Source organism: Hyperolius riggenbachi, chromosome 9, assembly GCF_040937935.1.
Source record: "Hyperolius riggenbachi isolate aHypRig1 chromosome 9, aHypRig1.pri, whole genome shotgun sequence".
Lineage (NCBI taxonomy): Eukaryota > Metazoa > Chordata > Amphibia > Anura > Hyperoliidae > Hyperolius > Hyperolius riggenbachi.
The window spans coordinates 1,262,263-1,282,500 of record NC_090654.1 but is presented as its reverse complement, the minus strand read 5'-3'; the positions used below and the strand labels follow the sequence as shown (position 1 = coordinate 1,282,500).

General features: G+C 46.0%; 1 protein-coding gene across 1 annotated transcript in view; it reads left to right on the top strand.

The window, feature by feature from the left end:
* SREBF2 (sterol regulatory element binding transcription factor 2) overlaps nt 1–20,238 on the top strand; it is a 178,048-nt gene that overhangs the window by 134,926 nt on the left and 22,884 nt on the right. The window contains exons 17-18 of the mRNA XM_068252792.1: nt 7,690–7,875; nt 7,953–8,064. Coding sequence (XP_068108893.1) covers nt 7,690–7,875; nt 7,953–8,064 — 298 coding nt within the window. The remainder of the gene's footprint in view (nt 1–7,689; nt 7,876–7,952; nt 8,065–20,238) is intronic.

Below are 20,238 nucleotides of genomic sequence, written 5' to 3'. Positions count from 1 at the left end.
TGCTCCTGTCCTCAGGTACTTCCTGTTACCATTGACTCACTACTGCGCATACACCAGTCTGCTCTCCCACACACACAGAGCTGCTCCTGTCCCCAGGTACTTCCTGTTACCAGTGACTCACTACTGCGCATGCACCAGTCTGCTCTCCCACACACACAGAGCTGCTCCTGTCCCCAGGTACTTCCTGTTACCAGTGACTCACTACTGCACATGTACCAGTCTGCTCTCCCACACACACAGAGCTGCTCCTGTTACGAGTGACTCACTACTGTGCATGCACCAGTCTGCTCTCCCACACAGACACAGCTGCTACTGTCCCCAGGTACTTCCTGTTACCAGTGACTCACTACTGCGCATGCACCAGTCTGCTCTCCTACACACACACAGCTGCTCCTGTCCCCAGGTACTTCCTGTTACCAGTGACTCACTACTGCGCATGCACCAGTCTGCTCTCCCACACACACACACAGCTGCTCCTGTCCCCAGGTACTTCCTGTTACCAGTGACTCACTGCTGCGCATGCACCAGTCTGCTCTCCCACACACACAGAGCTGCTCCTGTCCCCAGGTACTTCCTGTTACCAGTGACTCACTACTGCGCATGCACCAGTCTGCTCTCCCACACACACACACACAGCTGCTCCTGTCCTCAGGTACTTCCTGTTACCAGTGACTCACTACTGCGCATGCACCAATCTGCTCTCCCACACAGAGCTGCTCCTGTCCCTAGGTACTTCCTGTTACCAGTGACTCACTACTGCGCATGCACCAGTCTGCTCTCCCACACACACACAGCTGCTCCTGTCCCCAGGTACTTCCTGGTACCAGTGACTCACTACTGCGCATGCACCAGTCTGCTCTCCCACACACACAGAGCTGCTCCAGTCCCCAGGTACTTCCTGTTACCAGCGACTCACTACTGCGCATGCACCAGTCTGCTCTCCCACACAGAGCTGCTCCTGTCCCCAGGTACTTCCTGTTACCAGTGACTCACTACTGCGCATACAGCAGTCTGCTCTCCCACACACACACAGCTGCTCCTGTCCCCAGGTACTTCCTGTTACCAGTGACTCACTACTGCGCATGCACCGGTCTGCTCTCCCACACACACACAGCTGCTCCTGTCCCCAGGTACTTTCGGTTACCAGTGACTCACTACTGCGCATGCACCAGTCTGCTCTCCCACACAGAGCTGCTCCTGTCCTCAGGTACTTCCTGTTACCATTGACTCACTACTGCGCATACACCAGTCTGCTCTCCCACACACACAGAGCTGCTCCTGTCCCCAGGTACTTCCTGTTACCAGTGACTCACTACTGCACATGTACCAGTCTGCTCTCCCACACACACAGAGCTGCTCCTGTTACGAGTGACTCACTACTGTGCATGCACCAGTCTGCTCTCCCACACACACACAGCTGCTCCTGTCCCCAGGTACTTCCTGTTACCAGTGACTCACTGCTGCGCATGCACCAGTCTGCTCTCCCACACACACAGAGCTGCTCCTGTCCCCAGGTACTTCCTGTTACCAGTGACTCACTACTGCGCATGCACCAGTCTGCTCTCCCACACACACACACAGCTGCTCCTGTCCCCAGGTACTTCCTGTTACCAGTGACTCACTACTGCACATGTACCAGTCTGCTCTCCCACACACACAGAGCTGCTCCTGTTACCAGTGACTCACTACTGTGCCTGCACCAGTCTGCTCTCCCACACACACAGAGCTGCTCCTGTCCCCAGGTACTTCCTGTTACCAGTGACTAACTACTGCGCATGCACCAGTCTGCTCTCCCACACACACAGAGCTGCTCCTGTTACCAGTGACTCACTACTGCGCATGCACCAGTCTGCTCTCCCACACACACAGAGCTGCTCCTGTTACCAGTGACTCACTACTGCGCATGCACCAGTCTGCTCTCCCACACACACAGAGCTGCTCCTGTCCCCAGGTACTTCCTGTTACCAGTGACTCACTACTGCGCATGCACCAGTCTGCTCTCCCACACACACACACAGCTGCTCCTGTCCCCAGGTACTTCCTGTTACCAGTGACTCACTACTGCGCATGCACCAGTCTGCTCTCACACACACACACACAGCTGCTCCTGTCCCCAGGTACTTCCTGTTACCAGTGACTCACTACTGTGCATGCACCAGTCTGCTCTCCCACACCCTCAGAGCTGCTCCTGTCCCCAGGTACTTCCTGTTACCAGTGACTCACTACTGCACATGTACCAGTCTGCTCTCCCACACACACAGAGCTGCTCCTGTTACGAGTGACTCACTACTGCGCATGCACCAGTCTGCTCTCCCACACACACAGAGCTGCTCCTGTCCCCAGGTACTTCCTGTTACCAGTGACTCACTACTGCGCATGCACCAGTCTGCTCTCCCACACACACACACACAGCTGCTCCTGTCCTCAGGTACTTCCTGTTACCAGTGACTCACTACTGCGCATGCACCAATCTGCTCTCCCACACAGAGCTGCTCCTGTCCCTAGGTACTTCCTGTTACCAGTGACTCACTACTGCGCATGCACCAGTCTGCTCTCCCACACACACACAGCTGCTCCTGTCCCCAGGTACTTCCTGGTACCAGTGACTCACTACTGCGCATGCACCAGTCTGCTCTCCCACACACACAGAGCTGCTCCAGTCCCCAGGTACTTCCTGTTACCAGCGACTCACTACTGCGCATGCACCAGTCTGCTCTCCCACACAGAGCTGCTCCTGTCCCCAGGTACTTCCTGTTACCAGTGACTCACTACTGCGCATACAGCAGTCTGCTCTCCCACACACACACAGCTGCTCCTGTCCCCAGGTACTTCCTGTTACCAGTGACTCACTACTGCGCATGCACCGGTCTGCTCTCCCACACACACACAGCTGCTCCTGTCCCCAGGTACTTTCGGTTACCAGTGACTCACTACTGCGCATGCACCAGTCTGCTCTCCCACACAGAGCTGCTCCTGTCCTCAGGTACTTCCTGTTACCATTGACTCACTACTGCGCATACACCAGTCTGCTCTCCCACACACACAGAGCTGCTCCTGTCCCCAGGTACTTCCTGTTACCAGTGACTCACTACTGCACATGTACCAGTCTGCTCTCCCACACACACAGAGCTGCTCCTGTTACGAGTGACTCACTACTGTGCATGCACCAGTCTGCTCTCCCACACACACACAGCTGCTCCTGTCCCCAGGTACTTCCTGTTACCAGTGACTCACTGCTGCGCATGCACCAGTCTGCTCTCCCACACACACAGAGCTGCTCCTGTCCCCAGGTACTTCCTGTTACCAGTGACTCACTACTGCGCATGCACCAGTCTGCTCTCCCACACACACACACAGCTGCTCCTGTCCCCAGGTACTTCCTGTTACCAGTGACTCACTACTGCACATGTACCAGTCTGCTCTCCCACACACACAGAGCTGCTCCTGTTACCAGTGACTCACTACTGTGCCTGCACCAGTCTGCTCTCCCACACACACAGAGCTGCTCCTGTCCCCAGGTACTTCCTGTTACCAGTGACTAACTACTGCGCATGCACCAGTCTGCTCTCCCACACACACAGAGCTGCTCCTGTTACCAGTGACTCACTACTGCGCATGCACCAGTCTGCTCTCCCACACACACAGAGCTGCTCCTGTTACCAGTGACTCACTACTGCGCATGCACCAGTCTGCTCTCCCACACACACAGAGCTGCTCCTGTCCCCAGGTACTTCCTGTTACCAGTGACTCACTACTGCGCATGCACCAGTCTGCTCTCCCACACACACAGAGCTGCTCCTGTTACGAGTGACTCACTACTGTGCCTGCACCAGTCTGCTCTCCCACACACACACACAGCTGCTCCTGTCCCCAGGTACTTCCTGTTACCAGTGACTAACTACTGTGCATGCACCAGTCTGCTCTCCCACACACACAGAGCTGCTCCTGTTACCAGTGACTCACTACTGCGCATGCACCAGTCTGCTCTCCCACACACACAGAGCTGCTCCTGTTACCAGTGACTCACTACTGCGCATGCACCAGTCTGCTCTCCCACACACACACAGCTGCTCCTGTCCCCAGGTACTTCCTGTTACCAGTGACTAACTACTGCGCATGCACCAGTCTGCTCTCCCACACACACAGAGCTGCTCCTGTTACCAGTGACTCACTACTGCGCATGCACCAGTCTGCTCTCCCACACACACAGAGCTGCTCCTGTTACCAGTGACTCACTACTGCGCATGCACCAGTCTGCTCTCCCACACACACACAGCTGCTCCTGTCCCCAGGTACTTCCTGTTACCAGTGACTAACTACTGCGCATGCACCAGTCTGCTCTCCCACACACACACAGCTGCTCCTGTCCCCAGGTACTTCCTGTTACCAGTGACTAACTACTGCGCATGCACCAGTCTGCTCTCCCCCACACACACACACAGCTGCTCCTGTCCTAAGGTACTTCCTGTTACCAGTGACTCACTACTGCGCATGCACCAGTCTGCTCTCCCACACACACAGAGCTGCTCCTGTCCCCAGGTACTTCCTGTTACCAGTGACTCAATACTGCGCATGCACCAGTCTGCTCTCCCACACACACACACAGCTGCTCCTGTCCCCAGGTACTTCCTGTTACCAGTGACTCACTACTGCGCATGCACCAGTCTGCTCTCCCACACACACACACAGCTGCTCAAGTTTGACCCTCTGAAGCTGTAACTTTTTAAGATTTACATATAATTTGGCCCAGAAATGTAATTGGCTCCAAGTGGGGACCAGGAGGGTTACTTGCTGCCCTTCACCACCCCCCCCCCCCCCCCCTCGGACTAACACTGTGTCCAGTATTTGTGCAACCCACCCCTTCCTCCATCAGTAACCTGAAAATAGGGGGGCTTGTTAAGCAGGTGCCTGATATCAGGCGACACTAACGAGTGCTTATGGGGCGCCCAATTTTTAGCTTATGTAAAGACTTAGGTGGCGCGCATATCCTGGGCTTTGCAGTGGGGGGAAGGTTAGGGTTAGGCATGGGTGAGGGATCGATTAAGGTTGGGAATCAGTGGTAAACATCGATGTGAGGTCGTTTAGGGTTAAGCATTGGTGGCGGGGTCAGTTACAGTTAAAGATTGGGGGAGGGGGGGGCAGGGTTTACGGGTAGGCCATGCCGGGGGGTCGGTTAGGTGTAGACATTGGTAGAGAAAAGGCTCATGTGAGAATGCTTTTCTTAAGCGAGCCAGCCCTAAATTTCTCGACTAATAGCTGGTGATATATGATATGTATATCACAGCAATAATAAGAGTATCAAATATTGTAGTAACAATAATAAAGATTGTAGTAATGATAATATTGTAGTAACGATAATAAATATTGTAGTAATGATAATAAATATTGTAGTAATAATAATAATAAATATTGTAGTAATGATAATAAATATTGTAGTAACGATAATAAATATTGTAGTAATGATAATAAATACTGTAATAATAATAAATATTGTAGTAACGATAATAAATATTGTAGTAACGATAATAAATACTGTAATAATAATAAATATTGTAGTAACGATAATAAATATTGTAGTAATAATAATAAATATTGTAGTAATGATAATAAATACTGTAATAATAATACATATTGTAGTAACAATAATAAATATTGTAGTAATAATAATAATAAATATTGTAGTAATGATAAATACTGTAGTAACGATAATAAATACTGTAGTAATAATATTGTAGTAATAATAATAATAAATATTGTAGTAACGATAATAAATATTGTAGTAACGATAATAAATATTGTAGTAATGATAATAAATACTGTAATAATAATAAATATTGTAGTAACGATAATAAATATTGTAGTAACGATAATAAATACTGTAATAATAATAAATATTGTAGTAACGATAATAAATATTGTAGTAATAATAATAAATATTGTAGTAATGATAATAAATACTGTAATAATAATACATATTGTAGTAACAATAATAAACATTGTAGTAATGATAATAAATACTGTAATGATAATAAATATTGTAGTAATAATAATACATATTGTAGTAACAATAATAAATACTGTAGTAACAATAATACTGTAGTAACAATAATACTGTAGTAACGATAATAAATACTGTAGTAACGATAATAAATACTGTAGTAACGATAATAAATACTGTAATAATAGTAAATATTGTAGCAATGATAATAAATATTGTAGTAATGATAATAAATATTGTAGTAATGATAATAAATACTGTAGTAATGATAATAAATACTGTAGTACCAATAATAAATATTGTAGTAATAATAATAATAATTGTAGTAATAATTAATACTGTAGTAACAATAATAAATATTGTAGTAACGATAATAAATATTGTAGTAACGATAATAAATATTGTAGTAACGATAATAAATACTGTAGTAACAATAATAAATACTGTAGTAACTATAAATACTGTAATAATAGTAAATATTGTAGTAATGATAATAAATATTGTAGTAATGATAATAAATACTGTAGTAATGATAATAAATACTGTAGTAACAATAATAAATATTGTAGTAATGATAATATTGTAGTAATGATAATAAATACTGTAGTAACAATAATAAATACTGTAGTAATGATAATAAATATTGTAGTAACGATAATAAATATTGTAGTAACGATAATAAATACTGTAGTAACAATAATAAATACTGTAGTAACGATAAATACTGTAATAGTAAATATTGTAGTAATGATAATAAATATTGTAGTAATGATACATACTGTAGTAACGATAATAAATACTGTAGTAACGATAATAAATACTGTAGTAATGATAATAAATATTGTAGTAATAATAATAATAAATATTGTAGTAATGATACATACTGTAGTAACGATAATAAATATTGTAGTAACGATAATAAATATTGTAGTAATGATGATAAATATTGTAGTAATGATGATAAATATTGTAGTAATGATGATAAATATTGTAGTAATGATAATAAATATTGTAGTAATGATACATACTGTAGTAACGATAATAAATACTGTAGTAACGATAATAAATACTGTAGTAATGATAATAAATATTGTAGTAATAATAATAATAAATATTGTAGTAATGATACATACTGTAGTAACGATAATAAATATTGTAGTAACGATAATAAATATTGTAGTAATGATGATAAATATTGTAGTAATGATGATAAATATTGTAGTAATGATAATAAATATTGTAGTAATAATAATAATAAATATTGTAGTAACGATACATACTGTAGTAACGATAATAAATACTGTAGTAACGATAATAAATATTGTAGTAACGATAATAAATACTGTAGTAACGATAATAAATACTGTAGTAACGATAATAAATACTGTAGTAATGATAATAAATATTGTAGTAATAATAATAATAAATATTGTAGTAATGATACATACTGTAGTAACGATAATAAATATTGTAGTAACGATAATAAATATTGTAGTAATGATGATAAATATTGTAGTAATGATGATAAATATTGTAGTAATGATAATAAATATTGTAGTAATAATAATAATAAATATTGTAGTAATGATACATACTGTAGTAACGATAATAAATACTGTAGTAACGATAATAAATACTGTAGTAACGATAATAAATATTGTAGTGATAATAAATGAGCTGTGTCTCCCTAGGTGGTTCAGCTTCTTGTGTGTGACCTCCTCCTCTCCATCCGGACCTCCTTATGGCAGAAGCAGGCCTGTCCCAGCCAAGCAGCCGTGGAAGGAGGGCTGGCTTCCAAATCTGTCCTAAGGGGTTTCCAGAGGGACCTGAGCAGCCTCCGCAGACTCTCTCTCACCTTTAAGCCTGCCCAGTGCAAGGTATGCTGGGCTTCTGAGCGTGGATACTTCTGATGTACCTGCTGTGAAGACACTGACTGTTGTGTGTTTCATTGTAGTTGTTCCTGCATGAGGCTACAGTGCGGCTCATGGCTGGTGCAAGTCCCACCCGCACACACCAGCTCCTGCAGCATAGCCTGCAGAAACCCCCTCCAAACTCCAGGAAGCCAAGTAAGTAAAACGCACATCACTTTATTCCTGCACTTTCATGTAGACTTCTTCCAGAAGTGAGTATAACTGGCCTAGTTCACAGGAGGGCAGGATAAACCTTGTGGGTTCAAAGTGTATTCATTCTTCCTTCCATGCGCTGACCTGTTCTAAAGCATCACAGCTTCGTGTTGATGGGATATTCTGGATGCTGGAAGGGATGATTGGTTGTGTAGTCAGTGGGAGGGATGATTGGTTGTGTAGTCAGTGGGAGGGATGATTGGTTGTGTAGTCAGTGGGAGGGATGATTGGTTGTGTAGTCAGTGGAAGGGATGATTGGTTGTGTAGAGTCAGTGGAAGGGATGATTGGTTGTGTAGTCAGTGGAAGGAATGATTGGTTGTGTAGTCAGTGGGAGGGGTGATTGGTTGTGTAGAGTCAGTGGAAGGGATGATAGGTTGTGTAGAGTCAGTGGAAGGGATGATTGGTTGCGTAGTCAGTGGAAGGGATGATTGGTTGTGTAGTCAGTGGAAGGGATGATAGGTTGTGTAGAGTCAGTGGAAGGGATGATAGGTTGTGTAGAGTCAGTGGAAGGGATGATTGGTTGTGTAGTCAGTGGAAGGGATGATTGGTTGTGGAGTCAGTGGAAGGGATGATTGGTTGTGGAGTCAGTGGAAGGGATGATTGGTTGTGGAGTCAGTGGAAGGGATGATTGGTTGTGGAGTCAGTGGAAGGGATGATTGGTTGTGGAGTCAGTGGAAGGGATGATTGTTTGTGAAGTCAGTGGAAGGGATGATTGGTTGTGGAGTCAGTGGAAGGGATGATTGGTTGTGGAGTCAGTGGAAGGGATGATTGGTTGTGTAGAGTCAGTGGAAGGGATGATTGGTTGTGTAGAGTCAGTGGAAGGGATGATTGGGTGTGTAGAGTCAGTGGTAGGGATGATTGGTTGTGTAGAGTCAGTGGAAGGGATGATTGGTTGTGTAGAGTCAGTGGAAGGGATGATTGGTTGTGTAGAGTCAGTGGAAGGGATGATTGGTTGTGTAGTCAGTGGAAGGGATGATTGGTTGCGTAGTCAGTGGAAGTGATGATTGGTTGTGTAGAGTCAGTGGAAGGGATGATTGGTTGTGTAGAGTCCGTGGAAGGGATGATTGGTTGTGTAGAGTCAGTGGAAGGATGATTGGTTGTGGAGTCAGTGGAAGGGATGAATGGTTGTGTAGAGTCAGTGCAAGGGATGATTGGTTGTGTAGAGTCAGTGCAAGGGATGATTGGTTGTGTAGAGTCAGTGGAAGGGATGATTGGTTGTGTAGAGTCAGTGGAAGGGATGATTGGTTGTGTAGAGTCAGTGGAAGGGATGATTGGTTGTGTAGAGTCAGTGCAAGGGATGATTGGTTGTGTAGAGTCAGTGGAAGGGATGATTGGTTGTGTAGAGTCAGTGGAAGGGATGATTGGTTGTGTAGAGTCAGTGGAAGGGATGATTGGTTGTGTAGAGTCAGTGGAAGGGATGATTGGTTGTGTAGAGTCAGTGGAAGGGATGATTGGTTGTGTAGTCAGTGGAAGGAATGATTGGTTGTGTAGTCAGTGGAAGGGATGATTGGTTGTGTGTAGTCAGTGCAAGGGATGATTGGTTGTGTAGAGTCAGTGGAAGGGATGATTGGTTGTGTAGTCAGTGGAAGGGATGATTGGTTGCGTAGTCAGTGGAAGGGATGATTGGTTGTGTAGAGTCAGTGGAAGGAATGATTGGTTGTGTAGTCAGTGCAAGGGATGATTGGTTGTGTAGAGTCAGTGGGAGGGATGATTGGTTGTGGAGTCAGTGGAAGGGATGAATGGTTGTGTAGAGTCAGTGGAAGGGATGATTGGTTGTGTAGTCAGTGGAAGGGATGATTGGTTGTGTAGAGTCAGTGGAAGGGATGATTGGTTGTGTAGAGTCAGTGGAAGGGATGATTGGTTGTGTAGAGTCAGTGCAAGGGATGATTGGTTGTGTAGAGTCAGTGGAAGGGATGATTGGTTGTGTAGAGTCAGTGGAAGGGATGATTGGTTGTGTAGAGTCAGTGGAAGGGATGATTGGTTGTGTAGAGTCAGTGGAAGGGATGATTGGTTGTGTAGAGTCAGTGGAAGGGATGATTGGTTGTGTAGTCAGTGGAAGGAATGATTGGTTGTGTAGTCAGTGGAAGGGATGATTGGTTGTGTGTAGTCAGTGCAAGGGATGATTGGTTGTGTAGAGTCAGTGGAAGGGATGATTGGTTGTGTAGTCAGTGGAAGGGATGATTGGTTGCGTAGTCAGTGGAAGGGATGATTGGTTGTGTAGAGTCAGTGGAAGGAATGATTGGTTGTGTAGTCAGTGCAAGGGATGATTGGTTGTGTAGAGTCAGTGGGAGGGATGATTGGTTGTGGAGTCAGTGGAAGGGATGATTGGTTGTGGAGTCAGTGGAAGGGATGATTGGTTGTGGAGTCAGTGGAAGGGATGAATGGTTGTGTAGAGTCAGTGGTAGGGATGATTGGTTGTGTAGAGTCAGTGGAAGGGATGATTGGTTGTGTAGAGTCAGTGGAAGGAATGATTGGTTGTGTAGTCAGTGGGAGGGATGATTGGTTGCGTAGTCAGTGGAAGGGATGATTGGTTGCGTAGTCAGTGGAAGGGATGAACCTCAGGGATCCAGCGCTGGCTCCCCCAAAACCACAGCCAACAAAGATGGTGGCGCAGGCGGAGTAGCTGCGCCAATAATATTTACCTTTCGTGGCTCGAGCACAGGCGCATTAGTGGCTTTCCGATTGGGCTCAGGCGGAAATAGCTAAGCCCAAATGGGTCCGCTGTACTGCGCAGGCGCGAGCAGGGAGAGAAAATTAACATTGAGCTGGGTTGAAGGAAAATAAGATAGAAAAGGGCAGAAGTGAGGTCACTTTTGGCATCACAGAGAAACGGTAAAGATGGAAAGCAGCAGAAATATTTGTTTTTCATATCGCATTTCTCCTAAATCTTACATTGAACACTAAAAGCAACAGGATAGGTACCGTATATACTCGCAAGCAAGCCAAATTTTTGACCCCCCAAAAGTGGGCCAAAAGTTGGGGGGTCGGCATGCTTGCGAGTCGTGGGTGGATAGGTGCTGTCCCTCCCCGCTCCCCCCGCGGCCACCGCTGCTATTACCTTAGGCGGCGCCGCTGCCTCTATCCCCGTCCTCCTCCGGTAACTCATTCACAGCAGCGCGCCCCCCGCAGCTGTGATGACGCAGGAAACCATAGAGAGCGGTTCCCATAGTAACGGCATCGCCGCTACAGGAAGCCGCTCTCTTTTTCCTCGTCATCACAGCTGCGAGGGGCGCGCTGCTGTGAATGAGTTACTACCGGAGGAGGACGGGGATAGAGGCAGCGGCGCCGCCTAAGGTAATAGCAGCAGCGGCGGCCGCAGGGGGAGCGGGGAGGGACAGCACCTACCCACCCATACTGGGGCACTATGCTAGCTATATTAGGCACTATACAAGCTATACTGGGGCACTATACTAGCTATACTGGGGGCACTATACTAGCTATACTGGGGGCACTATACTAGCTATACTGGGGGCACTATACTAGCTATACTGGGGGCACTATACTAGCTATACTGGGGGCACTATACTAGCTATACTGGGGGCACTATACTAGCTATACTGGGGGCACTATACTAGCTATACTGGGGGCACTATACTAGCTATACTGGGGCACTATACTAGCTATACTGGGGGCACTATACTAGCTATAATGGGGCACTATACTAGCTATACTGGGGGCACTATACTAGCTATACTGGGGGCACTATACTAGCTATACTGAGCACTATACTAGCTATACTGGGGGCACTATACTAGCTATACTGGGGGCACTATACTAGCTATACTGGGGGCACTATACTAGCTATACTGGGGCACTATACTAGCTATACTGGGGGCACTATACTAGCTATACTGGGGGCACTATACTAGCTATACTGGGGGCACTATACTAGCTATACTGGGGGCACTATACTAGCTATACTGGGGGCACTATACTAGCTATACTGGGGCACTATACTAGCTATACTGGGGCACTATACTAGCTATACTGGGGGCACTATACTAGCTATACTGGGGCACTATACTGGCTATACTGGGGCACTATACTAGCTATACTGGGCACTATACTGGCTATACTGGGCACTATACTGGCTATACTGGGGGCACTATACTAGCTATACTGGGGGCACTATACTAGCTATACTGGGGGCACTATACTAGCTATACTGGGGCACTATACTAGCTATACTGGGGGCACTATACTAGCTATACTGGGGGCACTATACTAGCTATACTGGGGGCACTATACTAGCTATACTGGGGGCACTATACTAGCTATACTGGGGGCACTATACTAGCTATACTGGGGGCACTATACTAGCTATACTGGGGGCACTATACTAGCTATACTGGGGGCACTATACTAGCTATACTGGGGGCACTATACTAGCTATACTGGGGCACTATACTAGCTATACTGGGGGCACTATACTAGCTATACTGGGGGCAACTATACTAGCTATACTGGGGGCACTATACTAGCTATACTGGGGGCACTATACTAGCTATACTGGGGGCACTATACTAGCTATACTGGGGGCACTATACTAGCTATACTGGGGGCACTATACTAGCTATACTGGGGGCACTATACTAGCTATACTGGGGGCACTATACTAGCTATACTGGGGGCACTATACTAGCTATACTGGGGGCACTATACTAGCTATACTGGGGCACTATACTAGCTATACTGGGGGCACTATACTAGCTATAATGGGGCACTATACTAGCTATACTGGGGGCACTATACTAGCTATACTGGGGGCACTATACTAGCTATACTGAGCACTATACTAGCTATACTGGGGGCACTATACTAGCTATACTGGGGGCACTATACTAGCTATACTGGGGGCACTATACTAGCTATACTGGGGCACTATACTAGCTATACTGGGGCACTATACTAGCTATACTGGGGGCACTATACTAGCTATACTGGGGCACTATACTAGCTATACTGGGGGCACTATACTAGCTATACTGGGGGCACTATACTAGCTATACTGGGGGCACTATACTAGCTATACTGGGGGCACTATACTAGCTATACTGGGGGCACTATACTAGCTATACTGGGGCACTATACTAGCTATACTGGGGCACTATACTAGCTATACTGGGGGCACTATACTAGCTATACTGGGGCACTATACTGGCTATACTGGGGCACTATACTAGCTATACTGGGCACTATACTGGCTATACTGGGCACTATACTGGCTATACTGGGGGCACTATACTAGCTATACTGGGGGCACTATACTAGCTATACTGGGGGCACTATACTAGCTATACTGGGGCACTATACTAGCTATACTGGGGGCACTATACTAGCTATACTGGGGGCACTATACTAGCTATACTGGGGGCACTATACTAGCTATACTGGGGCACTATACTAGCTATACTGGGGCACTATACTAGCTTTAATGGGGCACTATACTAGCTATAATGGGGCACTATACTAGCTATACTGAGCACTATACTAGCTATAATGAGCACTATACTAGCTATACTGAGCACTATACTAGCTATACTGAGCACTATACTAGCTATACTGAGCACTATACTAGCTATACTGAGCACTATACTAGCTAAACTGGGGCACTATACTAGCTATACTGAGCACTATACTAGCTATACTGAGCACTATACTAGCTATACTGAGCACTATACTAGCTATACTGAGCACTATACTGGCTATACTGAGCACTATACTGGCTATACTGGGCACTATACTGGCTATACTGAGCGCTATACTAGCTATACTGAGCACTATACTGGCTATACTGGGCACTATACTGGCTATACTGGGCACTATACTGGCTATACTGAGCACTATACTAGCTGTACTGGGGCATACTAGCTATAATGGGGCACTATACTAGCTATACTGAGCACTATACTAGCTATACTGGGGCATACTAGCTATAATGGGGCACTATACTGGCTATACTGAGCACTATACTAGCTATACTGAGCACTATACTAGCTATACTGGGGCATACTAGCTATAATGGGGCACTATACTAGCTATACTGAGCACTATACTAGCTAAACTGGGGCACTTCACTAGCTATACTGAGCGCTATACTAGCTATACTGAGCGCTATACTAGCTATACTGAGCGCTATACTAGCTATACTGGGCACTATACTGGCTATACTGGGCACTATACTGGCTATACTGGGCACTATACTGGCTATACTGAGCACTATACTAGCTGTACTGAGCACTATACTGGCTATACTGGGGCACTATACTAGCTATACTGAGCACTATACTGAGCACTATACTAGCTAAACTGGGGCACTATACTAGCTATACTGAGCTGTAGATACAGAAGTGGACTAGGTTACATGTGGACTCGTCTCACACTATCATCGTATATCTTCAGTACCGTATGAAGCTGAGCAGTTCAGGGCATGGGCAGGTCTGTAGATACAGAAGTGGACTAGGTTACATGTGGACTCATCTCACACTGTCACCGTATATACTCAGTACTGTATGAAGCTGAGCAGTTCAGGACATGGGCAGGTCTGTAGATACAGAAGTGGACTAGGTTACATGTGGACTCGTCTCACACTGTCACCGTATATCCTCAGTACTGTATGAAGCTGAGCAGTTCAGGGCATGGGCAGGTCTGTGGATACAGAAGTGGACTAGGTTACATGTGGACTCGTCTCACACTGTCACCGTATATCCTCAATACTGTATGAAGCTGAGCAGTTCAGGGCATGGGCAGGTCTGTGGATACAGAAGTGGACTAGGTTACATGTGGACTCGTCTCACACTGTCACCGTATATCCTCAGTACTGTATGAAGCTGAGCAGTTCAGGACATGGGCAGGTCTGTAGATACAGAAGTGGACTAGGTTACATGTGGACTCGTCTCACACTGTCACCGTATATCCTCAGTACTGTATGAAGCTGAGCAGTTCAGGGCATGGGCAGGTCTGTAGATACAGAAGTGGACTAGGTTACATGTGGACTCGTCTCACACTGTCACCGTATATCTTCAGTACTGTATGAAGCTGAGCAGTTCAGGACATGGGCAGGTCTGTAGATACAGTGGACTAGGTTACATGTGGACTCGTCTCACACTATCATCGTATATCTTCAGTACCGTATGAAGCTGAGCAGTTCAGGACATGGGCAGGTCAGTAGATACAGTGGACTAGGTTACATGTGGACTCGTCTCACACTGTCACCGTATATCTTCAGTACCGTATGAAGCTGAGCAGTTCAGGACATGGGCAGGTCTGTAGATACAGTGGACTAGGTTACATGTGGACTCGTCTCACACTATCATCGTATATCTTCAGTACCGTATGAAGCTGAGCAGTTCAGGACATGGGCAGGTCAGTAGATACAGTGGACTAGGTTACATGTGGACTCGTCTCACACTGTCACCGTATATCCTCAGTACCGTATGAAGCTGAGCAGTTCAGGACATGGGCAGGTCTGTAGATACAGAAGTGGACTAGGTTACATGTGGACTCGTCTCACACTGTCACCGTATATCTTCAGTACCGTATGAAGCTGAGCAGTTCAGGACATGGGCAGGTCAGTAGATACAGAAGTGGACTAGGTTACATGTGGACTAGTCTCACACTGTCACCATATATCCTCAGTACTGTATGAAGCTGAGCAGTTCAGGACATGGGCAGGTATACGTAATCCGTACATCAACGCCCTGATGGGCGTGTTTCCAATTCCCCCACAGTACTTAACCTTGTGTCGAACGCGGCCACTTCAGCTCTGACAGGGGCTTTTGCTGGGGGTTATACTGCTGGTGGGGGGCGCACTTGTATATATGTTTTTACTGTAAATATGTATAGCATCTTTTTGAAAAAGCCGTGAGGTGAAACATGTCAGAGATTCATATTACAGCACTTGTACTATAGAGCACGATCCACCTTGTATATACCTCCTCTGTTTAGCTGAATGCATGCACTGCTACCTACTGAGAACTCCATATCTGGGCCACTAGTCCCCTACATTAACGATAGGAGTTTCTTTGGAGTGCATTCTTTCAGTGTCAGTGGGGCCTGATTGTGTAATTTGTATGGAATAGCTACACCATACTCTGAGAGGCGACGCCAGGAGTGTGGGGGATAAGCAAAGACCTCCATATAGAGTAGCTTTCATTGTATAGCTTTATCAGTCACCCCATTTGAGGAAAACACATAACTATGTGATTCCATGTTCATCTATTTTAGAATTTATATTCAACAAGTGATATGCTTGTATGCCTATGTACTTATAGGGCTTGTCCTTACGGACCCAGTGTGTGGTATATTTTTCCCTGGTACTCTTCTCGGCTAGTGTTTGCAGTTCAGGGCATGGGCAGGTCTGTGGATACAGAAGTGGACTAGGTTACATGTGGACTCGTCTCACACTGTCACCGTATATCTTCAGTACTGTATGAAGCTGAGCAGTTCAGGACATGGGCAGGTCTGTAGATACAGTGGACTAGGTTACATGTGGACTCGTCTCACACTATCATCGTATATCTTCAGTACCGTATGAAGCTGAGCAGTTCAGGACATGGGCAGGTCAGTAGATACAGTGGACTAGGTTACATGTGGACTCGTCTCACACTGTCACCATATATCCTCAGTACTGTATGAAGCTGAGCAGTTCAGGACATGGGCAGGTCTGTAGATACAGTGGACTAGGTTACATGTGGACTCGTCTCACACTATCATCGTATATCTTCAGTACCGTATGAAGCTGAGCAGTTCAGGACATGGGCAGGTCAGTAGATACAGTGGACTAGGTTACATGTGGACTCGTCTCACACTGTCACCGTATATCCTCAGTACTGTATGAAGCTGAGCAGTTCAGGGCATGGGCAGGTCTGTGGATACAGAAGTGGACTAGGTTACATGTGGACTCGTCTCACACTGTCACCGTATATCCTCAATACTGTATGAAGCTGAGCAGTTCAGGGCATGGGCAGGTCTGTGGATACAGAAGTGGACTAGGTTACATGTGGACTCGTCTCACACTGTCACCGTATATCTTCAGTACTGTATGAAGCTGAGCAGTTCAGGACATGGGCAGGTCTGTAGATACAGTGGACTAGGTTACATGTGGACTCGTCTCACACTATCATCGTATATCTTCAGTACCGTATGAAGCTGAGCAGTTCAGGGCATGGGCAGGTCTGTAGATACAGTGGACTAGGTTACATGTGGACTCGTCTCACACTGTCACCGTATATCCTCAGTACTGTATGAAGCTGAGCAGTTCAGGGCATGGGCAGGTCTGTAGATACAGAAGTGGACTAGGTTACATGTGGACTCGTCTCACACTGTCACCGTATATCCTCAGTACTGTATGAAGCTGAGCAGTTCAGGACATGGGCAGGTCTGTAGATACAGAAGTGGACTAGGTTACATGTGGACTCGTCTCACACTGTCACCGTATATCCTCAGTACTGTATGAAGCTGAGCAGTTCAGGGCATGGGCAGGTCTGTGGATACAGAAGTGGACTAGGTTACATGTGGACTCGTCTCACACTGTCACCGTATATCCTCAATACTGTATGAAGCTGAGCAGTTCAGGGCATGGGCAGGTCTGTGGATACAGAAGTGGACTAGGTTACATGTGGACTCGTCTCACACTGTCACCGTATATCCTCAGTACTGTATGAAGCTGAGCAGTTCAGGGCATGGGCAGGTCTGTAGATACAGAAGTGGACTAGGTTACATGTGGACTCGTCTCACACTGTCACCGTATATCCTCAGTACTGTATGAAGCTGAGCAGTTCAGGGCATGGGCAGGTCTGTAGATACAGAAGTGGACTAGGTTACATGTGGACTCGTCTCACACTGTCACCGTATATCTTCAGTACTGTATGAAGCTGAGCAGTTCAGGACATGGGCAGGTCTGTAGATACAGTGGACTAGGTTACATGTGGACTCGTCTCACACTATCATCGTATATCTTCAGTACCGTATGAAGCTGAGCAGTTCAGGACATGGGCAGGTCAGTAGATACAGTGGACTAGGTTACATGTGGACTCGTCTCACACTGTCACCGTATATCCTCAGTACCGTATGAAGCTGAGCAGTTCAGGACATGGGCAGGTCTGTAGATACAGAAGTGGACTAGGTTACATGTGGACTCGTCTCACACTGTCACCGTATATCCTCAGTACTGTATGAAGCTGAGCAGTTCAGGGCATGGGCAGGTCTGTAGATACAGTGGACTAGGTTACATGTGGACTCGTCTCACACTATCATCGTATATCTTCAGTACCGTATGAAGCTGAGCAGTTCAGGACATGGGCAGGTCAGTAGATACAGTGGACTAGGTTACATGTGGACTCGTCTCACACTGTCACCGTATATCCTCAGTACCGTATGAAGCTGAGCAGTTCAGGACATGGGCAGGTCAGTAGATACAGAAGTGGACTAGGTTACATGTGGACTAGTCTCACACTGTCACCATATATCCTCAGTACTGTATGAAGCTGAGCAGTTCAGGACATGGGCAGGTATACGTAATCCGTACATCAACGCCCTGATGGGCGTGTTTCCAATTCCCCCACAGTACTTAACCTTGTGTCGAACGCGGCCACTTCAGCTCTGACAGGGGCTTTTGCTGGGGGTTATACTGCTGGTGGGGGGCGCACTTGTATATATGTTTTTACTGTAAATATGTATAGCATCTTTTTGAAAAAGCCGTGAGGTGAAACATGTCAGAGATTCATATTACAGCACTTGTACTATAGAGCACGATCCACCTTGTATATACCTCCTCTGTTTAGCTGAATGCATGCACTGCTACCTACTGAGAACTCCATATCTGGGCCACTAGTCCCCTACATTAACGATAGGAGTTTCTTTGGAGTGCATTCTTTCAGTGTCAGTGGGGCCTGATTGTGTAATTTGTATGGAATAGCTACACCATACTCTGAGAGGCGACGCCAGGAGTGTGGGGGATAAGCAAAGACCTCCATATAGAGTAGCTTTCATTGTATAGCTTTATCAGTCACCCCATTTGAGGAAAACACATAACTATGTGATTCCATGTTCATCTATTTTAGAATTTATATTCAACAAGTGATATGCTTGTATGCCTATGTACTTATAGGGCTTGTCCTTACGGACCCAGTGTGTGGTATATTTTTCCCTGGTACTCTTCTCGGCTAGTGTTTGCAGTTCAGGGCATGGGCAGGTCTGTGGATACAGAAGTGGACTAGGTTACATGTGGACTCGTCTCACACTGTCACCGTATATCTTCAGTACTGTATGAAGCTGAGCAGTTCAGGACATGGGCAGGTCTGTAGATACAGTGGACTAGGTTACATGTGGACTCGTCTCACACTATCATCGTATATCTTCAGTACCGTATGAAGCTGAGCAGTTCAGGACATGGGCAGGTCAGTAGATACAGTGGACTAGGTTACATGTGGACTCGTCTCACACTGTCACCGTATATCCTCAGTACTGTATGAAGCTGAGCAGTTCAGGACATGGGCAGGTCTGTAGATACAGAAGTGGACTAGGTTACATGTGGACTAGTCTCACACTGTCACCATATATCCTCAGTACTGTATGAAGCTGAGCAGTTCAGGACATGGGCAGGTCAGTAGATACAGAAGTGGACTAGGTTACATGTGGACTCGTCTCACACTATCATCGTATATCTTCAGTACTGTATGAAGCTGAGCAGTTCAGGGCATGGGCAGGTCTGTAGATACAGAAGTGGACTAGGTTACATGTGGACTCGTCTCACACTGTCACCGTATATCCTCAGTACTGTATGAAGCTGAGCAGTTCAGGGCATGGGCAGGTCTGTAGATACAGTGGACTAGGTTACATGTGGACTCGTCTCACACTATCATCGTATATCTTCAGTACTGTATGAAGCTGAGCAGTTCAGGGCATGGGCAGGTCTGTAGATACAGAAGTGGACTAGGTTACATGTGGACTCGTCTCACACTGTCACCGTATATCCTCAGTACTGTATGAAGCTGAGCAGTTCAGGACATGGGCAGGTCTGTAGATACAGAAGTGGACTAGGTTACATGTGGACTAGTCTCACACTGTCACCGTATATCCTCAGTACTGTATGAAGCTGAGCAGTTCAGGGCATG